Source organism: Ceratotherium simum, chromosome 20 (genome assembly GCF_057802395.1).
Source record: "Ceratotherium simum simum isolate JZ-2026a chromosome 20, ASM5780239v1, whole genome shotgun sequence".
Classification (NCBI taxonomy): domain Eukaryota; kingdom Metazoa; phylum Chordata; class Mammalia; order Perissodactyla; family Rhinocerotidae; genus Ceratotherium; species Ceratotherium simum.
The window spans coordinates 21,399,076-21,425,964 of record NC_141919.1 but is presented as its reverse complement, the minus strand read 5'-3'; the positions used below and the strand labels follow the sequence as shown (position 1 = coordinate 21,425,964).

Genomic DNA, 26,889 nt, shown 5'->3' with positions numbered 1-26,889 from the left:
AAGCAGGAAAAATTTGATTATAACTTCAAAATAGAATAAACAGTAACAGCATGACAAAGTAGAGATAAAAGAAAATTTTTTAAGTGTATCTAATACAAAGTAAGAGGGGAAAACAGGGACAAAGATGAAATAATGTGGGAAAGTAAAGGATGTATGGTTGATGGAATACAAAAGGTTATTAAGTATATTATTCACAGTAACAAAATAAAATATAAATAGCAAATGTTGGGAGGAAGCACAGAGTAGGAGAGGATAAATGTCCATCCTATTGAATCAATAGATGCTGCGTTAGGTTGAGATTATCTTTTATTCCCTGATTCATCTATAGGTATGAAGGAAACCACCAGAAGAGCTACAAAGAGAAACTGTAAAAGGAGCTGCCTCTGGAGGGACGACGGGGGTTTGGGTGGTGGGGGGAGGTTATTTCATCATAAGTCATCTTACTTTGATTAAAAAAAAATTAAGGCAGAGAGGAAAACTTTTAAAAGACAAAAACCGCGTCTTGTACATATGTCGTCTGAGCAAATGCCCCCATGAGAATTAGCTATAAAATACTCATTAGGTCTGCAAACACAAATCAGAGTGTTCCAGGCTGTAAAATTATCGATGACTGTTTTCAGCAGTCCAGCCGGCCTAATGCTGTCCAGTGAAGCCACACTAATGTTGCTGGTAACAGAAAAGGGCATTTTTGTAAATCACAGAGCGCCTGCGTGGCATCAGAGAACCATGCATGTCTGCTCCCAGATGGAGCACGAGGAGGATGGGGCACTCCCCCTCCTGTGCTGCCCTTACCTGTGATGGTTTGCGACGTGTGCAGAGAGCAGAGCACAGAGCAGCTGAGGAGTATTGGCAGCTCCACTCCTCTTTGTAGAGAAGAATAGAACTGGGTAGACTAACAGTTTCCTGAGCGCCTTGTTGCAAATTAGGCACAATCAGCCCTCAGACAGTCTGAATTGAGGGAATTGTGGCAAAACTTGATGGTGCAGAACCCAGGCAGACAGCCAGACTCATAAACCCGGTCACGTAACATTGCTTCTAGAAACGGATCTTCCCAAGCTGCGAGGATCAGGAATGACAGGCCCTCTGACTTGACCACTGGGTTTTGAGGTCCTTCCTCCCAAGAGAGGTGCTCTCACTTATAAGTGACCCCTGAGACAGAATCTGGGAAATTCCCAGCCAGAGAAATTACAAATTGATTCCAAAGAGGCTTGTGCCCAGGAAATCAACAGTACAGTAAGGAGACATAGCACTAGCAAGAATATTTTCTAATGTCAGAACCGAAGAGAAACAAACATGAAATTGATCAATGGCACAGACATTTAAGTGAAAATCCTTTTGAGAAGATATTTTACCTTTACTACTTGGGGCATCTTCAAGGAGGATTTGCTGTAGTCTCTGGACGCATTTATTCAGGTTGGATAGTTTATTCTTGCATTATCTCCCTTTTCTTTTAATAGTTACATTTCATTATTTTTTTTAAGTAGCAGTGGGCATATACATACACATTCAAGTATACAGTATAAAGGTTCTTCAACCCAAATAATACTTGATGTCCTGTGTAAAGCATTTCCTGATTAGGAAAGATGCACCTTGATCTTCAATATGTGTATAACCTTTACTAATCTCTTTGCTAAAAATAATGTAACAATGTTAAAATGAAATATTTTTACTATCAGTTTCAGCTGAGGCCCAAAACAAAAGCAAGGTGTGTAACTGTGGGTCTTGCAAAGAAAGTGGTCAAAAACCAGTTTTGCAACAGTTAACTGACCACCCACCTCCAGCCTTTAAAAGAAGTCAGAGGCCAAGAAAAGAGTTGGCAGTAGGAGTGTGATCTTTAGAGAGCTGTCAGGGCGTGGGGGTGCCTGTCCCAGCCCAGGGAAAGAGGCTTCAGTGAGATACTTTGGATAACTTGATATGTGCCCCATGGACTATAAGGGACATATGTTTGTCCCCTAGGGTCTGACTCTTGCCTGGGATCCTAGAAACTCCGAGGGCAGAGCAAGGAGAGTCTGCTGTTTGGAGATAGCCTATGCCCCTCCCTCACTCACGTCTATCCCTTTTCCGTTTGCTATTTTTCTCCTTAGCACTTTGAACTAAGATAATATATATTTTAAATATTTATCTCATTGTCTGTCTTCCTCAATCCTATGTAAATCCCATGAGGCAGAGATTCCTGTTTGTTTCGATCTCTGCTACATCCCAGCACCTAGGACATAATGTGGATCAGTGGGTGTTGGTGGCGTACGTTCATTGTCACCAATCGCTCCACAACCCTGCACATTTGCTATTATTATTCTCATTTTACATCTGGGAAACGAGAGCTCAGAGGGGTTGCGAAACTCATCCAGTATCACACACAAGTAAGTGAAAGAGCCAGAATTCAAAGCCAGATCATCTGATTGCCAAGTTCATGCTCTGCCTGTGATGTTTTATCAGCTCAGGTGTCTCCCTAAAATATACTCTGTCTTTTCTTGGGTAGTGGATAGCACCTAATCTAAGATTTTTAGGGAAGTAACATGCCATTTCTGTACTCTGGGCTCACTCAGTACATACTGAATAATGAGGATAACAAGTATAAATATTAATGAGTTGGTCATGTAGCTTTCACTCAATGCCAAGATCTATTAATGTCAGATTATTCAGAATACACTTAATGGGACTTTACTATATAAATGCCTGATTATTTATATAGGGCTATATATTTTTTGGAGTTCTTTCATATGTCATTTAGTTTAAGTATTAAACTTTTGAAACATTAAATATCTTTATTGTTCTTGTTAAATATTAGATATTTGTTATTTTTTAAAATATGTTGCTTTTTTTAAATTATATAAAATATACATAGCATGAAATTTACCATCTTAACAATTGTTAAGTGTACTATTCAGTAGTGCCAAAGACATTCAGGTTATGCAACCAATTGCCAGAACTCTTTTCATCTTGCAAAACTGAAACTCTGTAACCTATTAAACAACTCTCCATTCCTGGCGACTGGCAACTACCCTTCTACTTTCTTTCTCTATGAATTAAACTACTCTAGCTACTGCGTGCAAACGGAATTATACAATATTTGTTTTTTTATGGCTGGCTTATTTCACTTAACATATTGTCCTCAAGGTTCATCCATATTATAGCTTGTGTGAGAATTTACTTCCTTTTTAAGGCTGAATAATATTCCATTGTATGTATATACCACATTTGGTTTATCTGTTCATCCCTCCGTGGACACTTGGGTTGCTTCCACCTTTTGGCTACTGTGAATAACGCTGCTATGAACATGGGTGTATTCGTTTCCTAGGGCTGCCATAACAAAGTACCGCAGACTAAGTGGCCTAAACAACAGATATATATTTTCTCACAATTCTAGAGGCTGGAAGTCTAAGATCAAGGTGTTGGCAGGGTTGGTTTCTCTCCTTAGAGAGAAACCTGAGGCCTCTCTCCTTAGCTTGCAGATGGTCGTCTTCTCCCTCTGTCTTCACACGTCTTTTCTCTGTGTGTGTCTATGTCCTAATCTCCTCTTGTTAAAAGAACACTAGTCATATTGGATTAGAGCCCACCCCAGTGATCTCATTTAACTTTAATTACCTCTTTAAACACCCTGTCTCCAAATACAGACATTCTGAAGTACTGGAGGTTAGAACTTCAAGATATGAATTGGGGGGGGGGGGGGGGGGACACAATTCAGCCCATAACACAGAATGAATGAATATCTGAGCGTGTGCTTTCAGTTCTTTGGGGTATATACCCAGAAATGGGATTGTTGGATCATATGGTAATTCTATTTCTAATTTTTTGAGAAACAAAAATATCTGGCTTTATACAGCATATTTTGCCTACTTACTTTTCCTCAAACCTTTCTGGTCATCATTACTCTTCTCAAACAAAGATCTCCACAGCTCACATCAGGCACTTGCATATAATACTGCATTTGTTTTTGCTGGTTTACACTTACCTTGGTTTCTGCAATGACAAATTTCTAAAGTTTCAGCAGAGATGACCATAGAAGAGGTGCTTAATTGGAAACAAAGTTCAGATCCTAATTCTGTTCAACTACGGTGTGACCTTGGGCAAGTCACTGTGCCTCTCTGGACCTCAGTTTTCTCGTCTGCAAAGCAAAGGTGTGGGGCTGACAAATAACAGAGGGGCCAGGTAGGGATGATGCAAATGAGTAGAACAGGCCAGGTGTGATGTGGAAGAGAGTGGTGGGGAGCCTGGAGAACTGAAGAGGACACGCCCGGTTTAAAGGGGCATCCACAACCTCGCTGCTACTCAGAAATGTGGGCCCAGAGTTGCCAGCTCTTCTGGTCTCTCATAAGAAGCAGTGGAAAACCAGGTTTTTGTGGGAATCTCCTATTTCTTAATTTAGCATTAATTCAAACTGAAAAAATCTCTTTGGGCCCAAAACACACTTCTCCCAGCCAGATTGGATCTGTGGGCCTGCAGTTTGCAGCCTGTAGGCTGGACATCCTCCAGGAGGAAGGTCCCCTTACCCACGTTCTGTGCCACACCAGTGCTGGCCCCGTGACACTGTAGATGGTCTCTTCACCTCAGGACTTGAAATCTCAGAGCCCAGCTCTCTCAGGTTGTCAGGTCAACTAGAATTGTATTAATTATATAAAAAGTGAACCAAAAAAAAAATAGAAATAAAAGTCAAAAGTCATGCCACAATTATATATTTTCTGACCACTTTGTTTCTTATTTTGATGTTTAAGTAGATAATTCATCTTGCTCATAAGGCTTAACTAGGCAGGATTGTTTTTCTACCCATGGGAATAGTGAGTGGCATCTTAACAGTTGAAAGGCAAAAGCCAATTAAAGTCCATCACTGCATCCTTGTTTTTGATCCAAAAAATAACCTGAGCAATGATTATTGTCACACAGTGCCTCTCAAGGCAGCATCCCTTGAACTGATGGGTTACTTACCCAAGAAATCTGTGAAGGTTTACAATACAGAGCAAAGCTTGATGGAAAGAGGCCACATTCACCCCGCTCTTTAAAATCAACTGGAACAGCCTCTGTTTCCCATACTGTATACCCATCTTAGATTTTTGAAAACCAAGAGGACTTTTTTTTTTTTACTGTGTCCAGAATTTAAGAGAAAATGTATCAGGCCAAAGATGAAGTGGCTTTAATCCCACATTCTCAAATATCACCAAATGGAAGATCTATGGGAGACTCCTCCATACCCTTTCCTCCCACGGTTAGTCTGTATTTTTAGTTTTTTCATTATACCTCTTGTGATCTGGAAAAATACAAATGAACCTGATCTGTTAAGATCTTTTGACAAGTTTTTTTTTAGTATTGAAAAAGTCAGGATTTCTATTTCACATATCCTCAATTAGTAGGTAAATAGGTACAGAAATAGAATTACATGTACTCCCCAGACTAGGGAAGGAGAGCAGATTATAATGTCCTCAGTAGTCTTCTGTCCAGCTGGGAGGCTCAGACAAGAAGCTCAGAGGATGGTTTTAGACGGGAGTTTTCAGAAGGGGTGACAGCCCTGGTTCCGGGGAAGGTGAGGAGGAAGCCAGTCTCCTGCACTCCTGCTCTCAGCCTGCTGCCCAGGGAAGGCCACCTCCGGCTGCATGGGCTTTGTTTGTTCCACGTGGCCGATGGTCCTTCTCCCAGCATTCTAACACCAATATCACACTCTTCCACTGTCGTCTGCAGATATTTTGTTCCTGAAAACCTTCACATGGCAAAATACCACACGTTAAAAACAACTTTTATTTCACTGGGGGAAAAAATGGTGCATCCCTGAGGCCATAAATTAATTCCCAGTTTAAATACTATCAAAATGGACCAATTCCTTCAATAGCTAAAACTGGTTATCATCTCATGACAAAACAAGGTGGTTTCCCTTCATAAATGACTCTCCAATATGACTGTCTACCTGCATTCCTTTGGCTTTTGTTGTTGTCCTTACTAAGAGCACACCTAGGCAAACCTCACGAAGCACATAGTAAGGTGCTCTGTGTTTGTGTAATTCACTGTTACTCGAAGTGTAGGCCCTGGACTAGCCACAGGAGCATCACCTGGGAGCTTACTAGAAATGCAAACTCATGGGCTCCAATGTCAGACCAACTGATTTGGAAACTCTGGGAGTGGGGCCATGAAAATGGGTTTTAACCTGCCCTCCAGGGGATTCTGATGCACATTTAAGTCTGCCAACCACAGATGTAATTGAACTTTTCTTGCCAAGAAGAAAAAAAAAACAGTAGAAAGAAATCATCAATACTAATGATGCACAAGGTTATCTTTATAAACAAGCAAAGCATGACCACTGTGAGAGGAGAACTTAAGCATTGAGAACCAACTATTCAAAGTAAAGGTGACCGGTGGGCCTCTAGATTCACAGCCATCCACCCTCACAGGGCATGAGACCCACAGATCACCTCTCAGAAATGTGAAGAAGTGTCTCATGCACTGAAGTAGACTGAAAAAATACTAGTAAAACCAAATTCCTTAACCTCAAATGAGCGTATCTCCACATAGGACCATATTTCCTTTGAACTCGCAAAAAATTTTTTCATCCCAAAAAGCTTTCCCACCTCAGCCTGTTCGGCCACAACTTTAGAGGGATGCTTGGATTTTGTTCTGGAGGCCACGTACTTACTATTCTTCTTTATTTTTCCAGTAAAGGGTTACCTTCCAGTTCAACACTAACCTTGGAAGAAGGGACCATCTACCTGACTTCTGAGCCAAATGCTCTGGAAATGCAGGATGATAATGCGTCTGTGCTTGATGTCTATTTAGTAAGTAATTTTTAGTTTCTTCCCCTTCCCTTCTGGTTTACAAATGGACTGAGGCCATGGCTTACACAAGAAAAAGTTCTAAGACCAGGCATGCTTGGGTTTTAAAAGAAACAATGGCACCCTATCACTGCTACAAATGGTGTGTCTTTTCACCAGCCATGTTTTCCCACAGTTCACATAGAACATTACATAAGAGAATATCTAAGGTAAGAGACTAAGTTGCCATATGTAGTAAGAAAACAAATCCCCTAATGATGAGGCAAAGTGGGCTTCTTGGTGTTATTCCAAACAACGTAATGTCTTCTTTGACTCAGCTGTATCCCCTCATGTGTGAATCTTCTTCATTTGGGGATTACTGCCTTGATAAATTGGGAGCTTAAGAGGCACAGAACGAGGTTGTGGGAAGAACCTGAATTCAGTGCCAAAGAATCTTGGCTCCCTCCCTCTCTCCATTGTCACCAGCCAGCTGTGTGATCTGGACAGGAACCTCTCCGACTGTGTGTCCTCATTTGCCAAAGGAGGGAAATAATGCCCACCTCACAAGGCTGCTTGGAGGATGATAAGTGTGAACACCCTTTCGTGCCTGTCAAGTTAGATGAGGTCTAGAAAGATACCCTGATGGGCTAGACTGTAAAAGAGGAGACTGAGTATTTTCCCGGCAGAGTGCATCTCATGCATTCTCCACGTCCTTGTACACCTGCACAAAATCACGTGAAACAGGAAATGTTGATTTGGAATTTTCTGCTTTTTGAAGTTTGCCAAGCCTGAGCCAATACTCTCCATCACTCTTGGTGTGCAAGCTCAACGTCGGGAATTGACACCACTTGCTGTGTGTCCCATAGCAGTGCAACCCTACACCCCCATTTTATGCTTTTCCATATCCCCCGACCTAGCACTGTGTCCCCTCAAGTGTACTCTGCAGTACATCAGTCACCCAGAATGTTACTTCTCAGCCCAAGGCCCTCTCGTGTCTTCCCACCTCTCCCGGGCAAAATTCTGAGTCCTCAAGGGCCTATGCCGGTCTAAGCCCCGCACTCTCTGACCTCCACCCCTGCCTCTACTCCTTGCCAATGCTGTTCCAGCCACACTGGCCTCCTCGGTGTTCCTCCCGCAGATCAGGCACATTTCTACCTCTGGCCCTTGCATTTTCTGTTCCCGTCTGGACACTCTTTCTCAGCTGTTCCATTCTCCCTCACTTTTTTCAGGTCTCAGCCCAAACATGTCCTTCTCAGATGGGCTTTCCTTGACCCTCTATAAAATAGCTGCACACCACCCCCAACCATTGTGAACAGAAATTTTTTTTTTTTTTTTACAACCTGTGACTATCCTGATTGTAGCACACAATTTTTTTCCACTGAGCAATGCTCCTCCCTACACTGCCCTCACTTTAAAAATAATTTATAGTATGTTGCAAAATCCTTACAGAAGAGTTGGTAAGGTCGTCCCTCTCCACGACCAAGAAGATAGGGAATGAAATAGGAAAAGAAATCACAGTACTTTTTTGGTCCCATGGTAAGTTTGTCAGGAAGGCTGAAAGAAAATGTGGAAGGAGTGAAGACTCATCTTCATGAGCTGAGTTCCTGCCACTTGTGTGTGTCTTGACCAAAACCGCATTTGCACCCACCGGGGCATGTGATACTCCTGAGTGGAATACAGAATCACAGGTGGTTCAATGCCTTGCTGGTGCCACTTCCTCATCTGTTATCCCTTATTCCTTTGGTAGAAAGGTTGTTTAGTCGTTTTGATTGTTCCTCCTTGGTACTATCGGTTTCATTTATAAGACTACTGCTATTTATTTGGTTTTATTAGTGTCTAACTTGATTGCTTTCTTATGTCTGTATTTGATGTTGGAAAGCAAAGCATTTCAGAAAAGGATAATGCCTCAGACGCCACAGGGAAAAGCCACAGTATTCATTTTCGGTTGTATTGAGGGCAGTTGAGGACCAATTAGAAATAAAGGAATCATGGGAGGTTAGAACTGAAAGAGACAGTGGTGGTGGTGAGCTGGCTGGTGTGGTCAGCTGACCAGTCTTCCCAGCACAGCATTTGGTGTGGTTCAGAAGCCTTGGAGGACAGGAGAGGAGACAGGAGAGTCAGGCTGTGGAGAAGGTAACAAGACAGTAGAAATTTTTCTTACCAAATTTGGAGAAAAACTGATCTAGCCTAATCTTACTTTGTAGCTAACAACAATAAGTTATGAAACATTTTTGAGTGTTTCCTACATGCCTGGCACTGTCCTAAATACTTTATATATATTAACTCATTGACTCCTTGCTGCAACCCCATGAGGCAGATGTGGTTACTAGCTCCATTTTACAGATAAGGAAGTTGAGGCATGCAATTTGGCCCAGGTTATGCAGCCAGTCATCAATAAGAGCTGGGATTCAAACCAGTGGAGACTAGCCCAGAGCCACGCTCTTCATTGCTGAGCTATATGGTGCCTGGATGAGGAATTATGCTGCCTTTGCAATACTCAGATTAGACCCAGAGAAGTTAAATGATTTGTCCAAAATCAGACAAGGTAATGTAGCATGAAAAATATAGAGGAAAAAGGATACACAAACAAATTTAAATTAATAAGCATTGATTCTTCTTAAATTTCCACATGGAATGTGAAACTTCAAGGAAAATAGTGTAAGGGGAAGAGTTTGGTATTGTTGGAAGAGCACAGGATTTTGAACAATAATAATAATGGCTAAGCTGAGCACATACCATGAGCCCGGCACTGTCCCAGTCTCTTCTTACACCAGCTCTTTCATGATGGGAGGGGTTCCGTTTATCTCCATTCATACAGATCAGGGCACTGAGGCTTAACGGACCAGTTCTCAGAGCTGGTAAACGGCAGAGCCAAAATCAAATCCAGCTCCTCCCTAAACCCGAAACCATGAAGCACCTATCACTGTAGCTGTTATTGGTTATTGATACAAGTCTCACATCCATCTCATTGGAATCACGCTCCTTATGAAGGTGAGAGATGGATCCAAAAAGGAAGGAGTGGGGGTTTTGTGTTAAGAATAGTTTTTGTAAAATTCCACTTTTATCATTTTTTCCTTTCTGACTGTTTTTTGATGTTCTGGTTCAGCAGTTCTTAAAACTTTTGATCTCGGGACCACTTTACACTCTTAAAAATTATTGAGGATCCCAAAGAGCTTTTGTGTATGTGGATTTTATCTATCAATATTTCATATTTTAAAAATTAAAAATGAGAAAAATATTTTATATTTATTCATTAATTCATTTAAAATAAATCTATTATCTTAAATATATTTTTATGAAGATAACTATTTTCCAGAACAAAAATAAACTTAGTGAGAAGAGTGGCATTGTTTTACATTTTTGAAATCCCTAATGTCTGGCTTATTGGAAGAGGCTGGATCCTCTACCTGTTTCTGTAGCCGTCTGTTGAGATATGGCACATCATTGTTCTCCACTGCACACCCACAGAGGGAATGAGAAGGAAAAGGCAAATAACATCTTGGTATTATTAGGAAAGACCTGATGGATCCCCAGAAATGGTCCCCCACACAGTTGTTCCAGTGCTTTAACTTAGTCCCTTCGTCTGTTACAGAACCAAATGGGACATAAATTAATTAGAAAGAAATAGGCACCTGGATTCTATGCCTATCTCTGCCTGTCATTAATCAATAACCTTGACTTAATCACTCTTTTGGGGCCTCACTTTTCTCATCTATAAAATGGATCATTAAATCACCTCTAAGACCCCTTCCAGCTCTGACTGGCTGTGACGACTTCTGAATTAGAAGGAGTTGCAGAAATAAGGCTTTTCCGGAGTAGCTACAGGTGTTTCTCCAAATTTCACTGTTTCATCACATATACTACCACAACCCTGCACAGCATTTAAATTTTACGGCAGTACAGCTGAAGTTCTGCGCCATTAACTTGTCCTTCCAGGGTGTGTTTTTGTGCCGGGGATTTTTATTTTTGATTTTGCATGCTCTTCCCGATCTGAAAGGATACAACTCACTGGCCTCCCTTCTCTGTTTTCATTTGCCTCTACCCTATGAAAGAGTGAATGGAAAAGAAAAGGGCGGGAAGGGAAAACCGATCTTGCCTACCCCTCCGTCTCTCCTTCCTCTTGACCTAATTAGAGTCCTCTTAATCATAGCCATCCTTACTTGAAGGGCAGTGGGAGGCTTCTGTGGTGACACTGTGCTCAGTGTTGTAACCACACACAGTCAGATTTCTCTTGTAATGTTTCTCCTCCTTTTTTCAGTATTGGCAGTTGTAACCTAATCCCCTGGTGCTCTTATTTGTATACTGGTGGACAAAACTGTTTATATCCCTTTAAAAATATATGATTTAAACCCAAATGATTTATGCACACCAGATAACATGAAATTTCCTTTTTAGGGATCCACCCACATTATGTGCATGTAAATTAGGCCAGCTCTCCTGCTTTTTCCTGTGATTGGACATGAAATTAAAGGATAGGTTACCTTAAAAGGCAGCTAATTGTTCCATCATCCTTATTAAAGCATTTGGTTCAGGCTCCATGTTCCTCGCTATCCTGCACGGCTTTGAAAAGGCCGTTCACCATCACGCTGTAGCGTTCCAGGCTGTCTGATTCACTTGCAAATATTCAAATCAAGGGAAGTGTTTTTGAAGATGATTTTATCCAATGACCAAAGATGTGTTTTCCATTGAATTTTGAGTTGATGACACAGATTAGGGTATTTAAAAGAATACAACAGAGATGAGCAGACTCAATTGATTTAAAAAGGGGCAATCATGCAGTTTTCATAATAGAGCTAGATTCCACTTTTTGAAGTGACATTCTACGGACTGACGCCGTCACAGTAGCTGTTATTTCAGTTCCTAAGGCAGCTTCCTTGCCTGATGTAGAAGGCAATTTGGTGTTAATGGGAAGAGGAACAGCCAACAAAGCCATTGCAGCTGAAAAATGTTGTAGGTGAGAGTGTCCTTTTATGACTAGCTGGGAATGGATGGGTAAGGGGGAGATAATGTGATTGCTTTTTTGATAATATAGAAATTTGAAAGATGGTTGCCACAGAACAATGACTTTCTTCTATTTAGTCCTGAGGTCATGCCCTTTTCTTTTTACACTTTCCATATGAACATCCTCTCAATAATATGTACTTTCACCCAGATATGGGTCTCTGCAGAATGGCTGTTTGAAATGCAAAAAGAGCTGCGGGCGAAGGAGAAGAAACGGTTACACCATTTTTTAGCCATGCCAGTACTGGAGATTAGCGCTCTGATGTGCAGCTGTTGGACAGCTTGATTATTTAATATGTCTTTAGGCTGGTTAATAATACTCTTTGATCACAGGACGAAGGGTTGCAGAGGAGCGAAAATGATTGAATTAGCAGCTTATCATACTATTATGTATGAGAAAAGCCTGAGAAAAAGAAGAAAAACACTTTAAATTAGGTCACGGGGGTCTTAGAAAATTCACTGGAACTTTTTGGCACGAGAAACCGCATTTCTGGATTTGACTCCGTTGGCCCGGAGGTTAATGACTTTCATGTGAAGTATCGCCTCTCTCTAATCACTCATTGTTTGAGCCAGTATTGGCTGCTGCAAGGGGTGTTTATTTGAAACAGTGGCAATTCTGTTGCTTCTCAGCAGAGTTGGATTCCCCACCAAGCAAAGACGCTGCTCGAGTTGTTGGTAGATTTTAGGGAGAGCAAAGTAGGAGGAGAAAAGGCAGACGCTGCCTTTGGCTTGTAAGGCATTGAACCAGAATGCCGCTTCCTGCCGCCGTATGACCACATGGTGGAGAAAGGAAGAGATTTCAGAAAGGGCAAAATAGGGCCCTTTGTTTATCTCCAGAAATACTCCGCCCCCTTAAGTCATTAGCCAAATAATATTTCTAAACCACATGAAGGAGCTGAAAAAATGGATCCTACTCCCTGAGTCCCACAGCACCTACAAGGGATTTCTGTCGGCAACAAGAGTGAAGCAAACTTCAAATTAATGAGGCAACCCCGCTGGTCTGGATTAGGTCACCCATAGGTTTTGGTTTTTTTAATCTACTGTTTAAGGATTAGCTTAGGGAATTGGAGTTACACTGGTGTCTCAGTTAAATTAGGCCCAGATAGCAATTAAATAAGTTTGCAGGGCTACCTCAGCAGATTTTTTTCTGTTATGTCCTAGCTTTACAGTGAATCGTGGCCTCACAGGCCAGCTTCATTTCTGCCTTTCTCAAGGTGAGTTCTGCTCTTCAGCCAGCCCGAATCTCCTAGTACATCCAGGGCCACCACGGTGGCCCCATCATTTTTCGTTCTTTGCCTCCTCACACTGGCCTCTCCCCTTCCCCACTCCCTCCAGACTCCCCCTCTTGCTGCTTTTTCTGATTTCTATTTCTGTCTTCTCCTTGTCACAGGAAGCCAGTGTTTGCCAGTCTCCTGAGCCTTTCCAACTCTTGGGAAAAGAGTGTTTGAGGAAGAACAGTCTCTAATGGTGTGAACTTCGGGTCTACCAGGCCCTCAGCCTGCAGGAAACAAATAGCAAACTTTATCAAAAGGAACTAGGTTAGGAACAAATGAGAATTTTAGAGGAAGCAAGTTTAAATTATTCCCATGGACCTAGTGAACAGGGCTATCCTCACTCATACCATTTGCTCTCCTGAGATCTGAGGAGGAATGGGAAAATTTATAGAATGGAGAATGCATAAGTGCTGTATACTTGGTACAAAATAAGGCGTGTGATGAATGGTGCAAGGAGGGCTCAGGAGTGGGGATCTGAGGACTTGGCTTCCCTTTGGTTGGTCTCTGCCTGTGTTAGTTTCCTAGGGCTGCCATAAAACAAAGTACCCAAATCTAGGTGGCTTAAACAACAGAAATGTATTGTCTCACAGTTCTGGAGGCCAGAAGTCCGAGACCAAGGTGTCAGCAGGGCCATGTTCCCTCTGCAGGCTCTAGGAGAGGATCCCTCCTTGCTTCCTCCAGCTTCTGGTAGCTCCACAGACTTGGCGTTGCTTTGGCGTTCTTTGACTTGCAATCACTGTAATCTCTCCCTCCATCTCCATGTTGCCTTCTTCCCTGTGCCTCTCTCTACCTCTCTGTTTCCTTTCTTCTTGTGAGGACACCAGTCATTGGATTTAGGGCCTCCCTTCATCCAGTATGACTTCATCTTAACTAATTACATCTGCAAAGACCATATTTCCAAACAAGGTCACATTCCAAGGTCCCAAGTGGACATGAATTTTGGGGGGACACTATTCAAGCCTCACTGAGGGGCCTGTGAATTGGTCCTTACCCCACCTGGCCCCTTTTTCCATTCACGTCTCATGTCCCTGGCTAAGTCGTTGTGAGGTTGGGTAGATGTTTCCAAATTTCTTTGGATTCCTCACAAAAAGATGTCAGGTAAATGAATGCACTAACAGACACAGTCACCTATTGGGGACATATCGTGTGTTAGAAATAAAATCCCTGAGGGTGGACCAGGGTGTTGGTATTTTTAAAAGCTCCCCATACACCGAGGGCGGAGATCCACTGTGCTTGTTGGCAGGGTTCTTCAGCTCTGAGCACCCTATGATTCTTCTGTGCTAGATGTAGGGGAGAACTTTGTCACTCCCCTAGGATCCCCTGGTAAGATGGTTGGCCAGTTAGAATCAAGTGCATTTTTCCTCTAACGCAAAGCAAAGCTAAGGTGAACCCAGGGAGGCTCCTACCACACTCCAGTTTATCAATGGGGCTTGGGATTGTGTCCTGCTTTCAGCAAACCCTACTGCCACCTGCTGGTAGAAAGCACCTCTGACCAAGAGGGATAACGAGCAATTGCAGTCTGAATTAAAACCCAATTAGGAGCGAGTGTGCCGCTCAATGGACTGTTTCCACTCCATGTACAGTACTTGATCGTAGCCTCTCAGTGCCGTGTGTGCACGTTCGGCAGAGGCACATCCTTCAGACATTAAAGGCAGCTCCCTCTGACAGGCCCAGCATCCACAACCTTTCAAGTTGGACCGGAGGCTACAATTACAATAACGTGCAAAAATGAAGGTGCTAATCTTCCCTAGGATCCAAGCGTGCCCCTCTCATCCGTCAAGGCCGGTTCCACCTGAGACTCTCTGAAAGGGCCCCTTGGCAGTCTGGGGATTCAACACAGAAAATGCATCTTTCTACTGCTCAAGCAGCAACTTGAACAAAGTATCAACAAATATGGGGTAGAAAAAGACTTTTCTTCACTTTCCATCTTTGACAGGTCGTCCCTCACAGCCACTCAACCCTCAGGGTGGCTGTAGCTTTTGACATAACCCCCAATAGGGGATAAGAGTAAGTATAATAAAATTCAAATATAGAGTCTTATTTAAAAAAAAAAAAAAAAACAATTTTCTAAATCCCAGGAATGGCTACTGTATTAGTTTTCTAGGGCTGCCATAACAGACTGGGTGGCTTAAAGAACAGAAATTTGTCTCACACTTCTGGAGGCTACAAGTAAAAGATCAAGCTGTCACAGGCTTGGTTCCTTCTGCGGGCTGTGAGGGCAGGATCTTTCCAGGCTTCTCTCTTTGGCTTATAGACGGTTGTCTTCTCCACGTGTCTTCACACTGTCTTCCCTCTGTGTATCTGTCTCTGAGTCCAAATTTCCCCTTTTTATAAGGACGTCAGTCATCGGATTAGGGCCCACCCTAGTGACCCATCTTAACTTGATTGCCTCTGTAAAGACCCCATATCCAAATAAGGTCATATTCTGAAGTACTGGGGGTTAGGAACTTCAACATGAGAATTTTGGGGAGATACAATTCAACCCATAATGGTTATTGTGTGTTTTTGTAAAAAAAAAAAAATGGTACCTCTAAAAAAAATAGTACCTGAGGGGAAAGACTTCATGGGGATGCAGCTTCTAGTTCCTGGCTTCTGGACCACGATCTGGTGCCTCTGGCATCTTATGCTTTCCTTCTGCAGAGGTGAGAGAGAAGCCAATGGCCTCATCCAAAGGCAGTGCTCTTTTCGAATGAAATCAGGACCATATTCCTCCCTCCAACATTTTCCAAATGTGGCAGAAGCAGGGATCAGAGTGAATTCATTTGCGGCCCCAGGGCTATATGATAAGTTAGATAAGAAGGTAACCCTTGGATTTACAATTAGCAGAAGTCACTCAAGTGCTGGAAAGGCCACTGTAGAATTGTCAGCCCGTATAAACGATTGATGCCCTCAGGCTTCTGTTGGGTTTTTGGAAAACAAATTAATCAGGCAGGGAACTGTGTTAAAATATTGCTGCTGCACTAACGGTTTTGAAATGAGAGGCCATAATCCTAAATCCATCCCATGAGACATCCCAGATGAGTGCCAGCTTTTTCCTTGGGTCTTTTCTCACCTTCTCAGTAGCCTACCTGCTAGTTGGTGTGGGACCCTTTGTTAGGGCACTGGGAGGCTGGCAGGAGGCCTGGCATCCATGTGTTGCCAACACCTCGGACTTCAGCGTTCTACCAGATCAGGCACAAGATGGGTCTTTACAACTTAGATGAAAACTACCTTCAAGGACATTCTAAGTCCCACCTTCTGCCTCAAGGTTCTTTGTTAAAGCCCTGGAGTCCCTGGTCCTTGGGAAAGAGTAATTTAACCTCTGAGTCTAAATATTTAAGTGCGAAGGTAGGAAAGTTGGACCCAAGCTTCGCTAAGGTTCCATCCCTCTATAAAACCCCACAGCAGCATGACATGACTCTCTTCATCCACTATGTCCTGATTTCTGTAGCACTCACCTCCTAAGAGTCATCTCACCTCCTAAGAAAATGCTGAGCTTTTGGGTTCCTGCTGCTGTTGCACAAAGAGATCCCCCACTTCAATCTATCCCCAAGTGGTTGTGCCTTGTGAAGTAACCCCCACTGTGAGGTAGATAGGAATATAATAAAATGTAAATATAGAACCTTAGGTAAAAAAAAAAAAGATTCAAGACTTCCCAGAGCCCAATGGAGGCCGCTTGGTGTTTGCAATTCAGGGATCTCTGAGAAAGCAATCTGGTGAACCCGGAGATGGAGGGGGCTCCAGAGCCAAGGGGATGATATTAGGGTGAGGCATCGTGAAAGCTGTTTGTGCATTTGTGGGATGCTCTGAGTTTAGACTGAGTGGAGCGAGGCAGGGCGAGTTCCTGTGCTCTCAGGGCAACAGAAGGAACATAGGCCAAAGGATAAGAACTATAGAAAACAGAAAAGAAACAGAGCAGGGCTGGCAAAAGCAGAATTCAGGAATTGCTGATGGAAACAGGGGCTTGGTATAGGAAAAGGAAATAAGAGACGTACAGCTGACAGTAGCCTGGAGAGAAATCCCTGTTTTCCTCGGAGGTATTTTGGCAAAGAATTTCAACTTGAAACCAAGATAAGGGTTTGGACCCCAGACAGGGAAAGATCCTGCTTTCACGGGGCCCTCGGGCTGAACCCTGAGGTAGGTGTAGTTAAAAAAGAACCTCACTCCTGAGGGTTAAGAGCTCGTGAAATATGGAGACTCCACAGACTTGGCCAATCTGACTGTCATGCAGTTCTGCCTTTTGTTTCAGCTCTGCCCTAAAATTTTCTCATACCACATTCCAGATCTTGTGAAATTCTATTGGCTAAATATGTTTTTTAAACAGTAGGGTGAAGGTGTGCATTGTTTCAGGGAAAAGGTTGAAAAAAAACAGAGGGTTGGAAATGAACCTAGAACTGAGTCCTCAGAGAAGAGACTTCTCACCTCTGATGCCCTACCATGGCTCTGAAAAGTGAACTTAGGCCCCCTTAAGTTAGGAAGCCCACCTGGGAGTGCCCTACTTTTGGGGTCCCCCTGGGGTATCTGGCTTCCCCACAGTACAGTCCACTCTCATAAAGGGCTTCTTGGTTAGTGAGCAGACTGCGTTTAATTTGCTCTTTTCCTTTATTTCTCTGTGTTTGTGTTTTAAACAATTTTAATATTGAAAAAGCTTTGCAGTCTTAGACCACATGTGTGCATTAGAGTTTAAGTGGAAATAAAAATACTCTCACACACCCCCACACACACACATAAACACACATATGTGGAATACACAGCGCTAGGGTTTAAGGCCACAGAAATACCTAAATACTCTACTTTTACTTTTCATACCAACTGTTATCACAACCTTACCTTCAGGTCTCAGAATTTAAAATATATCATGGATTCTCAGAGGAAGAAACCGTGATATCTTTGTGGACAAATGATTGTGTATGTGTGTACACACAGCAGTTCAGCTGGTGACAGCTGAATTGTCATTCTGTTTGTCATCCCATCTCTGAGATCTGGCTGGGGTCTCTTGCCAAAGCACCAGTTTCCATCTCTGTTTCTAAAGCCACCATGTCAGGAGAGGGCTGAATCCTTGAAGAGCCCATCTTCATGTTGGAGAGCTGCAGGGACTCGTATACGTGCCACATTTTGAAGAAAAAAGTCAAGCTATCATTCTCTTCTAGGGTAGACAGCTGGTGCTTATGTCTCTTCAGTGACGGCTAATATAGGATTTGTGGGTTATGATTTCAAGAAAGGAAAATTATAGCACATTTTATACTAAGTAAGGGATAATTGCTTTCTGCAGTCTTCTCGCTGTGGCCGTGTTTACAAGCAGGGAGACACAGAAGCAGATCCCACAGAAGACTTAAAGACCTCAGGCCACCTGGTTTTATTAGGGTTACAAATTAGTGCAAAATGGACACTTTCATGTAATCAGTCATGTCATACCAGGATTATATTATTACATGGATGTAGAGTTGGCAGTTCTCACCCAACTTTGACATTCTTGTGCCCTGGGTGTGAGGGTGGGTGTTTACAGAAGTTTATAGAAACTTCTATAACATCTTCATTAAAAAAAAAAAAAAAAAAAAACTTAGTGACTATAAAGGATTTTTTATGACCAGAGCTGGAAATGACTCATTTTTAATACTAAGGAGAATATATTTTATGATATGGCCCTGTTTGGTTTTTTACTAAATTATAAGTTTAGCCAATTTTATGAGAAATACCAGAAATATTCCATTTTTTTCAGATAGTTCCTATTACGTAAATTACTATTAACAATATTCTGAGTTATTTGGTATATAAATTCATAAACAGTATTTAATAGAATCTTGTGGTTGAATGGAACTTTGTGATCATCTGACAGCCCACCCAGGATGGCCTGAGACTTCTCTACTGACCACCAGGTATCCAGTGCCTTCTGGGTGCTAGGTCTACTGCCTCAGCTCTACCCAGAGGCTGGTCGGCCTCAGTCCTCCTTCAGTGACCACTCATTTCTTTACTCTGGTTAGAAAACACTTTCAGGTTGAAGCAAAACTGGCTTCCACCAATTTGTCCCAGTTCTGGTCTTGGAGCCATTTAGTCTCACTCACTGGGTCTCAAGAGATGGCAAATTGGGCTCATGTGCCTGGGGGAGGACATGATTATCAGGATGCTTGGTGGGGGGGACCGGGAGGGGTAAAGCTGTTACCACTCTGCTCACTTCTTACATTCTGATATTCCAACCCCCCCACCCCGAGGATCACAGCCATCTGTGCCACTATTATTGATGACAGTATCACACTTTCAGGTGTCCTGGGACTAAACTAATACCTAACCCTTTCCTCCCCATGGCTAGCCTTCAGATATTCAAAGACAGCTATTATGCCCCATCTCTATGTCTCCTAGTTTCTAGACCAAAAAGCCGAGATCTTTAGCCATTTCCATGGGGTTCTGAGTTTGGCACTAGAAACAGAAATCCAGCTCTGATCTATAGGATAAGTGGAGCAGAACTATCACTTCCTTGTGTTTTTTGTTTTTAAGAAAGCAGGACTCATAAATCTAATTAATTAGTAGGACCTTATCATTTAAGTGGGGTTTTTAGGTCACTGATTGTATGCACCACACATCAAAGTTATCAGATTGAGCCTAAAGTCCACCATAAAGGCATCTGTCCTGAGAAGGTGGGCAGCTTCCCTTTAGCCTGCTGCTGTAGCTCACAACACTCAAGCTATTTCTGCAAGATTATTTCTGAGTAACAGTTTGAGCATGTTGTGCTTTTACACAGGCAAACCTCTCTAACAGATTAATAAGAGGGAACAAACCATTAAACAAAGTGGTAAGTTAATTTCAACTCACAATAGGCTCAAATTACATGATGAAATAGTTTCTTTCCTAATAATTTTCAGTCATTTCAAACTTTTTACTCAAGTTTTTTCAGCCTCCAAATGGAGATTTTGAGCCACACAATCTCTGTGATCCCAGCTCCAACCTTCTTAACTACTATTTTGGGAGCACTAGCATATGCTAGGCACTGTGCCTAAATGATATGCATATAATTTGTGTATATCATGTATGTGTGTATGTACACACACATATATATATACACACACTATCTCTCCATGGAAAACTTTATCCCTTACAACTACCCTATAAAGTAGGGTTTATTACCCCATTTTACAGATAAATAAGGTACAAAGAAGGTTAAGTAACTTGCGTAATGTCCTGTAGCTGTACTAATTAGGAAATCAATAGATTTAACCCACTATGTCTGCCTCTAAAGATAGAACATGGTACTGCTTCCCCATATATATGTTAGTACAACTGTCACAAGTTGAATTAGCTGCCTCTTATCTTAAATGGTTACTGTTTTAGGTTAAATATTTGCTAGACATATTTTTACTCCTTAGCCACAAGGATAGTGTTTGAAAATGAACCCAGCATTCATGAGTTCAAGACCATGTTCAAGTTATTCTGATTGGCCTCAGGCCTGACATACCACAGCACACCCCAAAAGCCTTGGAGGGCAAGAGTGTGTCTTGGCCAGCATTGTTTCTTTCCAAGTCCCTAGCACGGTGCTGTGATTTAGTAGGGACTTTATAAACCATGGTGTAATCAACATGTCGTGGGTCCACCAGAGAAGCATATGCTGTGCTAATCATTGCAGAAGAATCCCAAGCCTAACGCACCCCACCTCTCCCTGCACATTTCCCAGGCACAAGACATTGGGAAGAATAATGAACCAGTGTTCCTACTTATAAGGAGCAGTTAAAAATTGATGCCCAAACTTAGTCTTACAGCTGCTTGCTTTCTTTTTATTCCCCCAGTAAATGAAAATGGTGACCAGCTAAGCCAATGGATGAGACATGAACACAGTCGTGGGAGAGAATCCAGAACTACCCAAAGGAACTTGGCTGAACCCCACGACACAGAGTAGTGATCAACTGGATTTGGGAGTTTGAGATGTCGGGAGCCTTGGACCATAGGCTGATCAGCAGATGTGATGTGAAAAATACCACACTATTCTATCATTTGCTGTTGCTTGCTCAACTGTGAAGAACTGCATGAACTATATTTAAGCTGCTTTCTATACCATTGCCAATCACCTTTTTGAACTTGGAAGTGCTATTTTCCTATTGACACTTGCATTATTTCATTTTGCATGCATCCGGTGATTATACAGAAGCAACATATGTAATCTGCTTATATATTTTTAAAAATCCATCCATGCAAAATGGTAAATAAAGTATAAATTCTGCTCTTTTTTGCAAAATTATAATCATAGCCCATGTCATTAAAAGTTGAAATTGGTTTCATATAAAGATCAGTGTAATAGGTCTGCATATACTTTATAGAAAACTAGCTTCTATAAAGATTTTTTCACTGTTTACTAGTGAAATGAGAAAAGCAAAGCTATTTATGAAAGGCCTTATGTTGTGTATATACATTGTCTTTGAAATATTTGTGATTTAGTTTTGCTTGTAAAAGAGAAATTATATAATTTATTTAGTAAATACTATTGTAAACTATAGTTTTATTGAGAGAAATAAAATATTTTGTTCTCAATTGTGGTAGTACATTAATTCCAATGGTTTATGGTCTTTACATTTCTTTTATTAATTAAAAAGAAATAACCTAGGCACTCCTCATTTTTAGATATTTGGGAATCCTCAACAAACTGACTCTCACGACAGATGAAAATGGAGAGAAAATTCTCTGGGCCCTGAGGAAAGACTCAATAGCCGATTCTGCTCAACTCATCCAAGAGGCTTTCCCAAATGTCCTGGTGTATTAGTCAGCTTTCACTATGTTATGCTGTGATAACAAATAAACATAAATCTCTGGATAGGGGATCCAGAGAAGCTCCTATGTAAGACATGCCACTTTTATGGCAGAAGAAAAAAAGTGATAGTGGAACCAAGTGACAGGAGCTCATAAAGTTTCTGCTTAAATGCGGTTTACAGTACTTCTCCCATTGCACTGGCCAAAGCAAATGACATTGACAAGTCTGACATCAAAGAGGTGGGAAGTATACTTCTCACATAGGAATGGACTCAGCAGAGAGGGGCAGCGAATATTTTAAGCAATTAATGGCATGTATACCATCTCATGAGTGTCCTAAGCAGCAGAAGCTTAAGAGGTTGCATGATCATATACTGGGGAAAAAAAATCATTAGAAAGCAAAATGACTGAGGCAGCAGAAAGACATTCCTGATGAGTAAGATGCTCAGTGTAAAATGCTTCAAGTTAAAGCAAGCTGATGCTTGTAAGCAAACGTGGTATTTATTAACTTTTAGTAAATATGGCCTGGAGCCATGGTTCCTTAGTATAAGTAGTAATTTTACCTGCAGAGTTGCTGCTGAGACTATCCTGGGTTGGGATGTCAGTGGGAAATTCTACTGAAGTGGATTACTGAGGATTCTTTGCCTCTCTCTCCCTCGTATTTTAATGCTATAGAAGATACTCTCCCTCACTACAGGGTTTACCTAGCTGGAATCCCACTCTTGCCCCGTCCCATTTGTAAACCTACCCATTTATCTAAGAAGGAATCCTTAGCTCAGGACCCACTGAAGGTCATAGAAGGATATTAATAGGGCCATGAAATAGTCACAAGTTGGGTATACCTTGGTGTATACGAGGTTTTCTTAATGAAGAGAAAGGCTATAATTTCCATCAAATTCACAGTGACCTTGACCAGAGAAATGTTAAGAACCATTATTTTGAAGATGGTGGCGTAAGCAGACTCTGAACTCACCTCCTCCTGCGGACACGGCCAATTTACAACTACTTATGGAAAAATTACCCCTGAGACAGAACTGAAAACTGGATAAGAGGAACTCCTGCAACAACGGACAATCCTAATTGAGGTGGAAGAGGCAGAAACTCCCTTCTGGAGAGGAAAAATGCGGCCTTCACGAGCCGCAGTGCCTCACAGCTGCCCGGGAGCAGCCCACAGGTACGCAGTCCTCCCTGGAGGAGCAGGACCCTGAGCTGGGAGCACTCCCACTGGGGGCATTTTGTGGACCCAGCACAATGGAGACGAGTGGCATAATATCTCACTTTGCCTGCTACTAAAACATTGGGGCATACCCCAAGAAAAGCTGGTTCACAAAGAAATTAAAACCGGCTCTTAAAGGGCCCACATGCAAACTCACTCGTTTCAGAAAGCAACCTAAAATCAGCAGAAAGAAAGGTGCACAGTGCTATGGTGAAAAGAGACTCACCTGATAGGCTCTGAGTGCATCTCAGTGAGAGGTGAGACCTCTCCAGAGACTGGGACATTGGCAGCGGCCATTGTTGTGGCCTGGTGTAGGCGTGCTGACACAGACGCCATTGGAGTTCTCTCTGAGGCCTGCTAGCCCAGGTCTGCCCCACCCACTAGAGCATGGATTTAATCCAGCTCAGCCAGGGCAGGCAGCCCACCCTAGAGACTGGCCCCAACCAACAACAAGCCCTCAGGCATCTTGTGGGCCTGCATAGATTGGTGACTAGATTCTCTGCGGCCTGGCAACTGAGCCGGCTTCAGTGGGACAGGGCGTGCACAAGGAGCCAGTGGAGAGTGTGGGGCAGTGTTGGAGTGTGTGGGGCTCCCGCTGTGGAGAGACTAGGTCCACTTTGGGAGGTCGGGGTGCGCACACAGGGCAGGACTGTGTTGACTGTGTGTGTGGACCTGTGGGCGGCAGGGCTTGTCAGCTGTAGAAGACTTGTGCTTCTCAAAGACCCACATGGGGGTTTGCCCCGCCTTCCAAAGCTTGAAACAATTGGGTGCTCCAGTGCCTGAGGCCAGCCCCACCCAGCTGCCATCCTCAGAGAGCTGACAAGAGACCTAAAGGCTGGAGGCTTACAGCAATTGTAAGCCCCTGAGCCTAACAAGCTGCCATGCTGGGGGCCTACTCACTTAAAAGAAATACTGCAACACAAATGTGCTATTAGAACTTGCAGCCTACTGTGCTGGGGCTCCCCATATCTGATAAAGAGACTGAAGGGCCCACAACAACTACAAGCAACTGAGCATTGCAACAGCTGCCCAGGAGCATAACTCAGCCTCCCTGGGCACCTACAGGGAGAACAAACAGGCCACAACAGAAGGACACATGTAGCCCACATAGAGGTCACCCCTGGAACATTGAGAACTGAGGGAAGCACACTACAGGCCTCCTAAGGCATCACTTATATAAGGTCACCTAGCCAAGAGCAGGAGACGTAGCTGACCTACCTAATACATAGACACAAGCACAGGGAAAGAGGCAAAATGAGGAGGCAAAGGAATACATTCCAAGTAAGGGAACAGGACAAAACCCCAGAAAAGGAACTAAGTGAAACAGAAATGAGCAACCTACCTGACAGAGAGTTCAAACAGAGAGTGTTAAGGATGCTCACTGATGTGGGGAGAAGAATAGATGAACTCAGTGAGAATGTCAACAAAGAAATGGAAGATATAAAAAAGAACCAATCAGAAATGAAGAATACAATACTGGAAATGAAAAATTCACTAGAGGGACTCAAAAGCAGAGTAGAGGATACAGAAGAACGGATCTGCGAGCTGGACGAAAGACTAGAAATTACCCAAGCTAAACAGGTACAAGAGAAAAGAATTAAAAAGAGTGAGGACAGTCTAAGGGACCTCTGGGACAACATAAAGCGCACTAACATCCGTGATATAGGTGTCCTGGAAGGAGAAGAGCAAGACAAAGGGGCAGAGAATCTATTTCAAGAACTAATAGATGAAAACTTCCCTAACCTAAGGAAGGAAACAGACATCCAGGTACAGGAAGCACAGAGAGCCCCAAACAAGATAAACCCAAAGAGGCCCACACCAAGACACATCATAATCAAAATGTCAAGAATTAAAGATAAAGAGAGAATCCTAAAAGCCGCAAGAGAAAGACAAGTTACATACAAAGGAAACCCCATAAGGCTATCAGCTGACTTCTTAGCAGAAACCTTACAGGCTAGAAGAGAGTGGCATGATATATTTAAAGTGCTAAAAGGAAAAAACAGCCAAGAATACTCTATCCAGCAAGATTATCATTCAAAATGGAAGGAGAGATCAAAAATTTACCAGACAAGCAAAAATTAAAGGAGTTTGTCACCAAGAAACCAGTGCTACAAGAAATGTTAAAGGGACTGATTTAAGAGGAAAAGAGAAGACCACAAATAGGGAAAATTATCTATTTCCATGATAAGAGGGTAATGGATACAAATGCACAAAAAAGAGGTTAGATATGCTATCAAAAACATAAAATGAGGGAGGAGGGGAGTTAAAGAGTAGAGCTTTCAGACAGAGGTCAAACTAAAGAGACTATCAATTCTTTATAGAAGGAGAAAGGAACAGAGAAGGACTACTAAAACACTGAGAAAAAAAAGTTAAAAAATGGCAGTAAGTACATACTTATCAATAGCTACTTTAAATGTCAATGGACTAAATGCTCCAATTAAAAGGCATAGGGTGGCTGATTGGATAAAAAAACAAGACCCATATATATGCTGCATACAAGAGACACACTTCAGACCTAAAGACACTCACAAACTGAAAGTGAAGGGATGGAAAAAGATACTCCACGCAAATGGCAATGAAAAGAAAGCTGGGGTAACAATACTCATATCAGACAAAATAGACTTTAAAACAAAAACTGTAAAAAGAGACAAAGAAGGGCATTACGTAATGATCAAGGGAACAATCCAACAAGAGGATATAACACTTGTAAATATCTATGCACCCAATGTAGGTGCACCTAAATATATAAAGCAATTATTAACAGACATAAAAAGAGAAATAGACAGTTACACAATAATAGTAGGGGACTTTAACACTCCACTTACACCAATGGATAGATCATCCAAACAGAAGATCAATAAGGAAACATTGGCCTTAAAGGACACACTAGAACAGATGGACCTAGTAGATATATACAGAGCATTCCATCCAAAAACCAAAGAATACACGTTCTTTTCAAATGCACATGGAACATTGTCCAGGATTGATCACATATTAGGCTACAAAACAAGTCTCCATAAATTTAAGAAGATTGAAATAATACCAAGCATCCTTTCTGACCACAACGGTATGAAACTAGAAATCAACTACAGGAAGAAAATGAGAAAAGCCACAAATATGTGGAGATTAAACAAAATGCTACTGAACAACGACTGGGTCAGCAAAGAAATCAAAGAAGAAATAAAAAAATACCTGGAGACAAATGAAAATGAAAATATGACATGCCAGAATTTATGGGATACAGCAAAAGCGGTTCTAAGAGGGAAGTTTATAGCAATACAGGCCTATCTCAACAAACAAGAAAAATCTTAAATAAACAATCTAACAACGCACCTAAAGGAACTGGAAAAAGAAGAACAAACAAAGCAAAAAATCAGTAGAAGAAGCGAAATAATAAAAATCAGAGCAGAAATAAATGAAATAGAGACTAAAAAACAATAGAAAAAATTAATAAAACCAAGAGCCCGTTCTTTGAAAAGATCAACAAAATTGACAAACCTTTAGCTAGACTCACCAAGAAAAAAAGAGAGGCACAAATAAGTAAAATCAGAAATGAAAGAGGAGAAATTACAACAGACACCTCAGAAATACAAAAGATTTATATAAGAGAATACTATGAAAAGCTATATGCCAACCAATTCGACAATCTAGAAGAAATGGACAAATTCTTAGAATCATACAACCTTCCAAAACTAGATCAAGAAGAAATACAGAATTTGAATAGACCAATCACCAGTAAGGAGATCGTAACAGTAATCAAAAACCTCCCCAAAAATAAAAGTCCAGGACCAGACGGCTTCCCTGGTGAATTCTACCAAACATTCAAAGAAGACTTAACACCTATCCTTCTCAAACTCTTCCAAAAAACTGAGGAAGGGGGGAAGCTCTCTAACTCATTCTACGAAGCTGAAATTACCCTGATACCAAAACCAGACAATGACAACACAAAAAAAGAAAA

General features: G+C 42.0%; 1 protein-coding gene across 2 annotated transcripts in view; it reads left to right on the top strand.

Annotated features, from left to right (window-relative positions):
• The window catches only part of PIP5K1B (phosphatidylinositol-4-phosphate 5-kinase type 1 beta), a 287,905-nt gene extending 266,406 nt beyond the window's left edge, over positions 1-21,499 (top strand). The window contains exons 14-15 of one of the 2 annotated variants that reach the window (XM_004440639.3): positions 6,638-6,755; positions 20,761-21,499. In XM_004440639.3, the coding sequence (XP_004440696.1) occupies positions 6,638-6,755; positions 20,761-20,763 (121 nt within the window). In that variant the 3' untranslated portion in view covers positions 20,764-21,499. Of the gene's footprint in view, positions 1-6,637; positions 6,760-11,331; positions 11,442-20,760 lie in introns of those variants that run through there. The other variant, XM_087444516.1, reaches the window with a different exon arrangement.
• Positions 21,500-26,889: the final 5,390 nt, after the last annotated feature.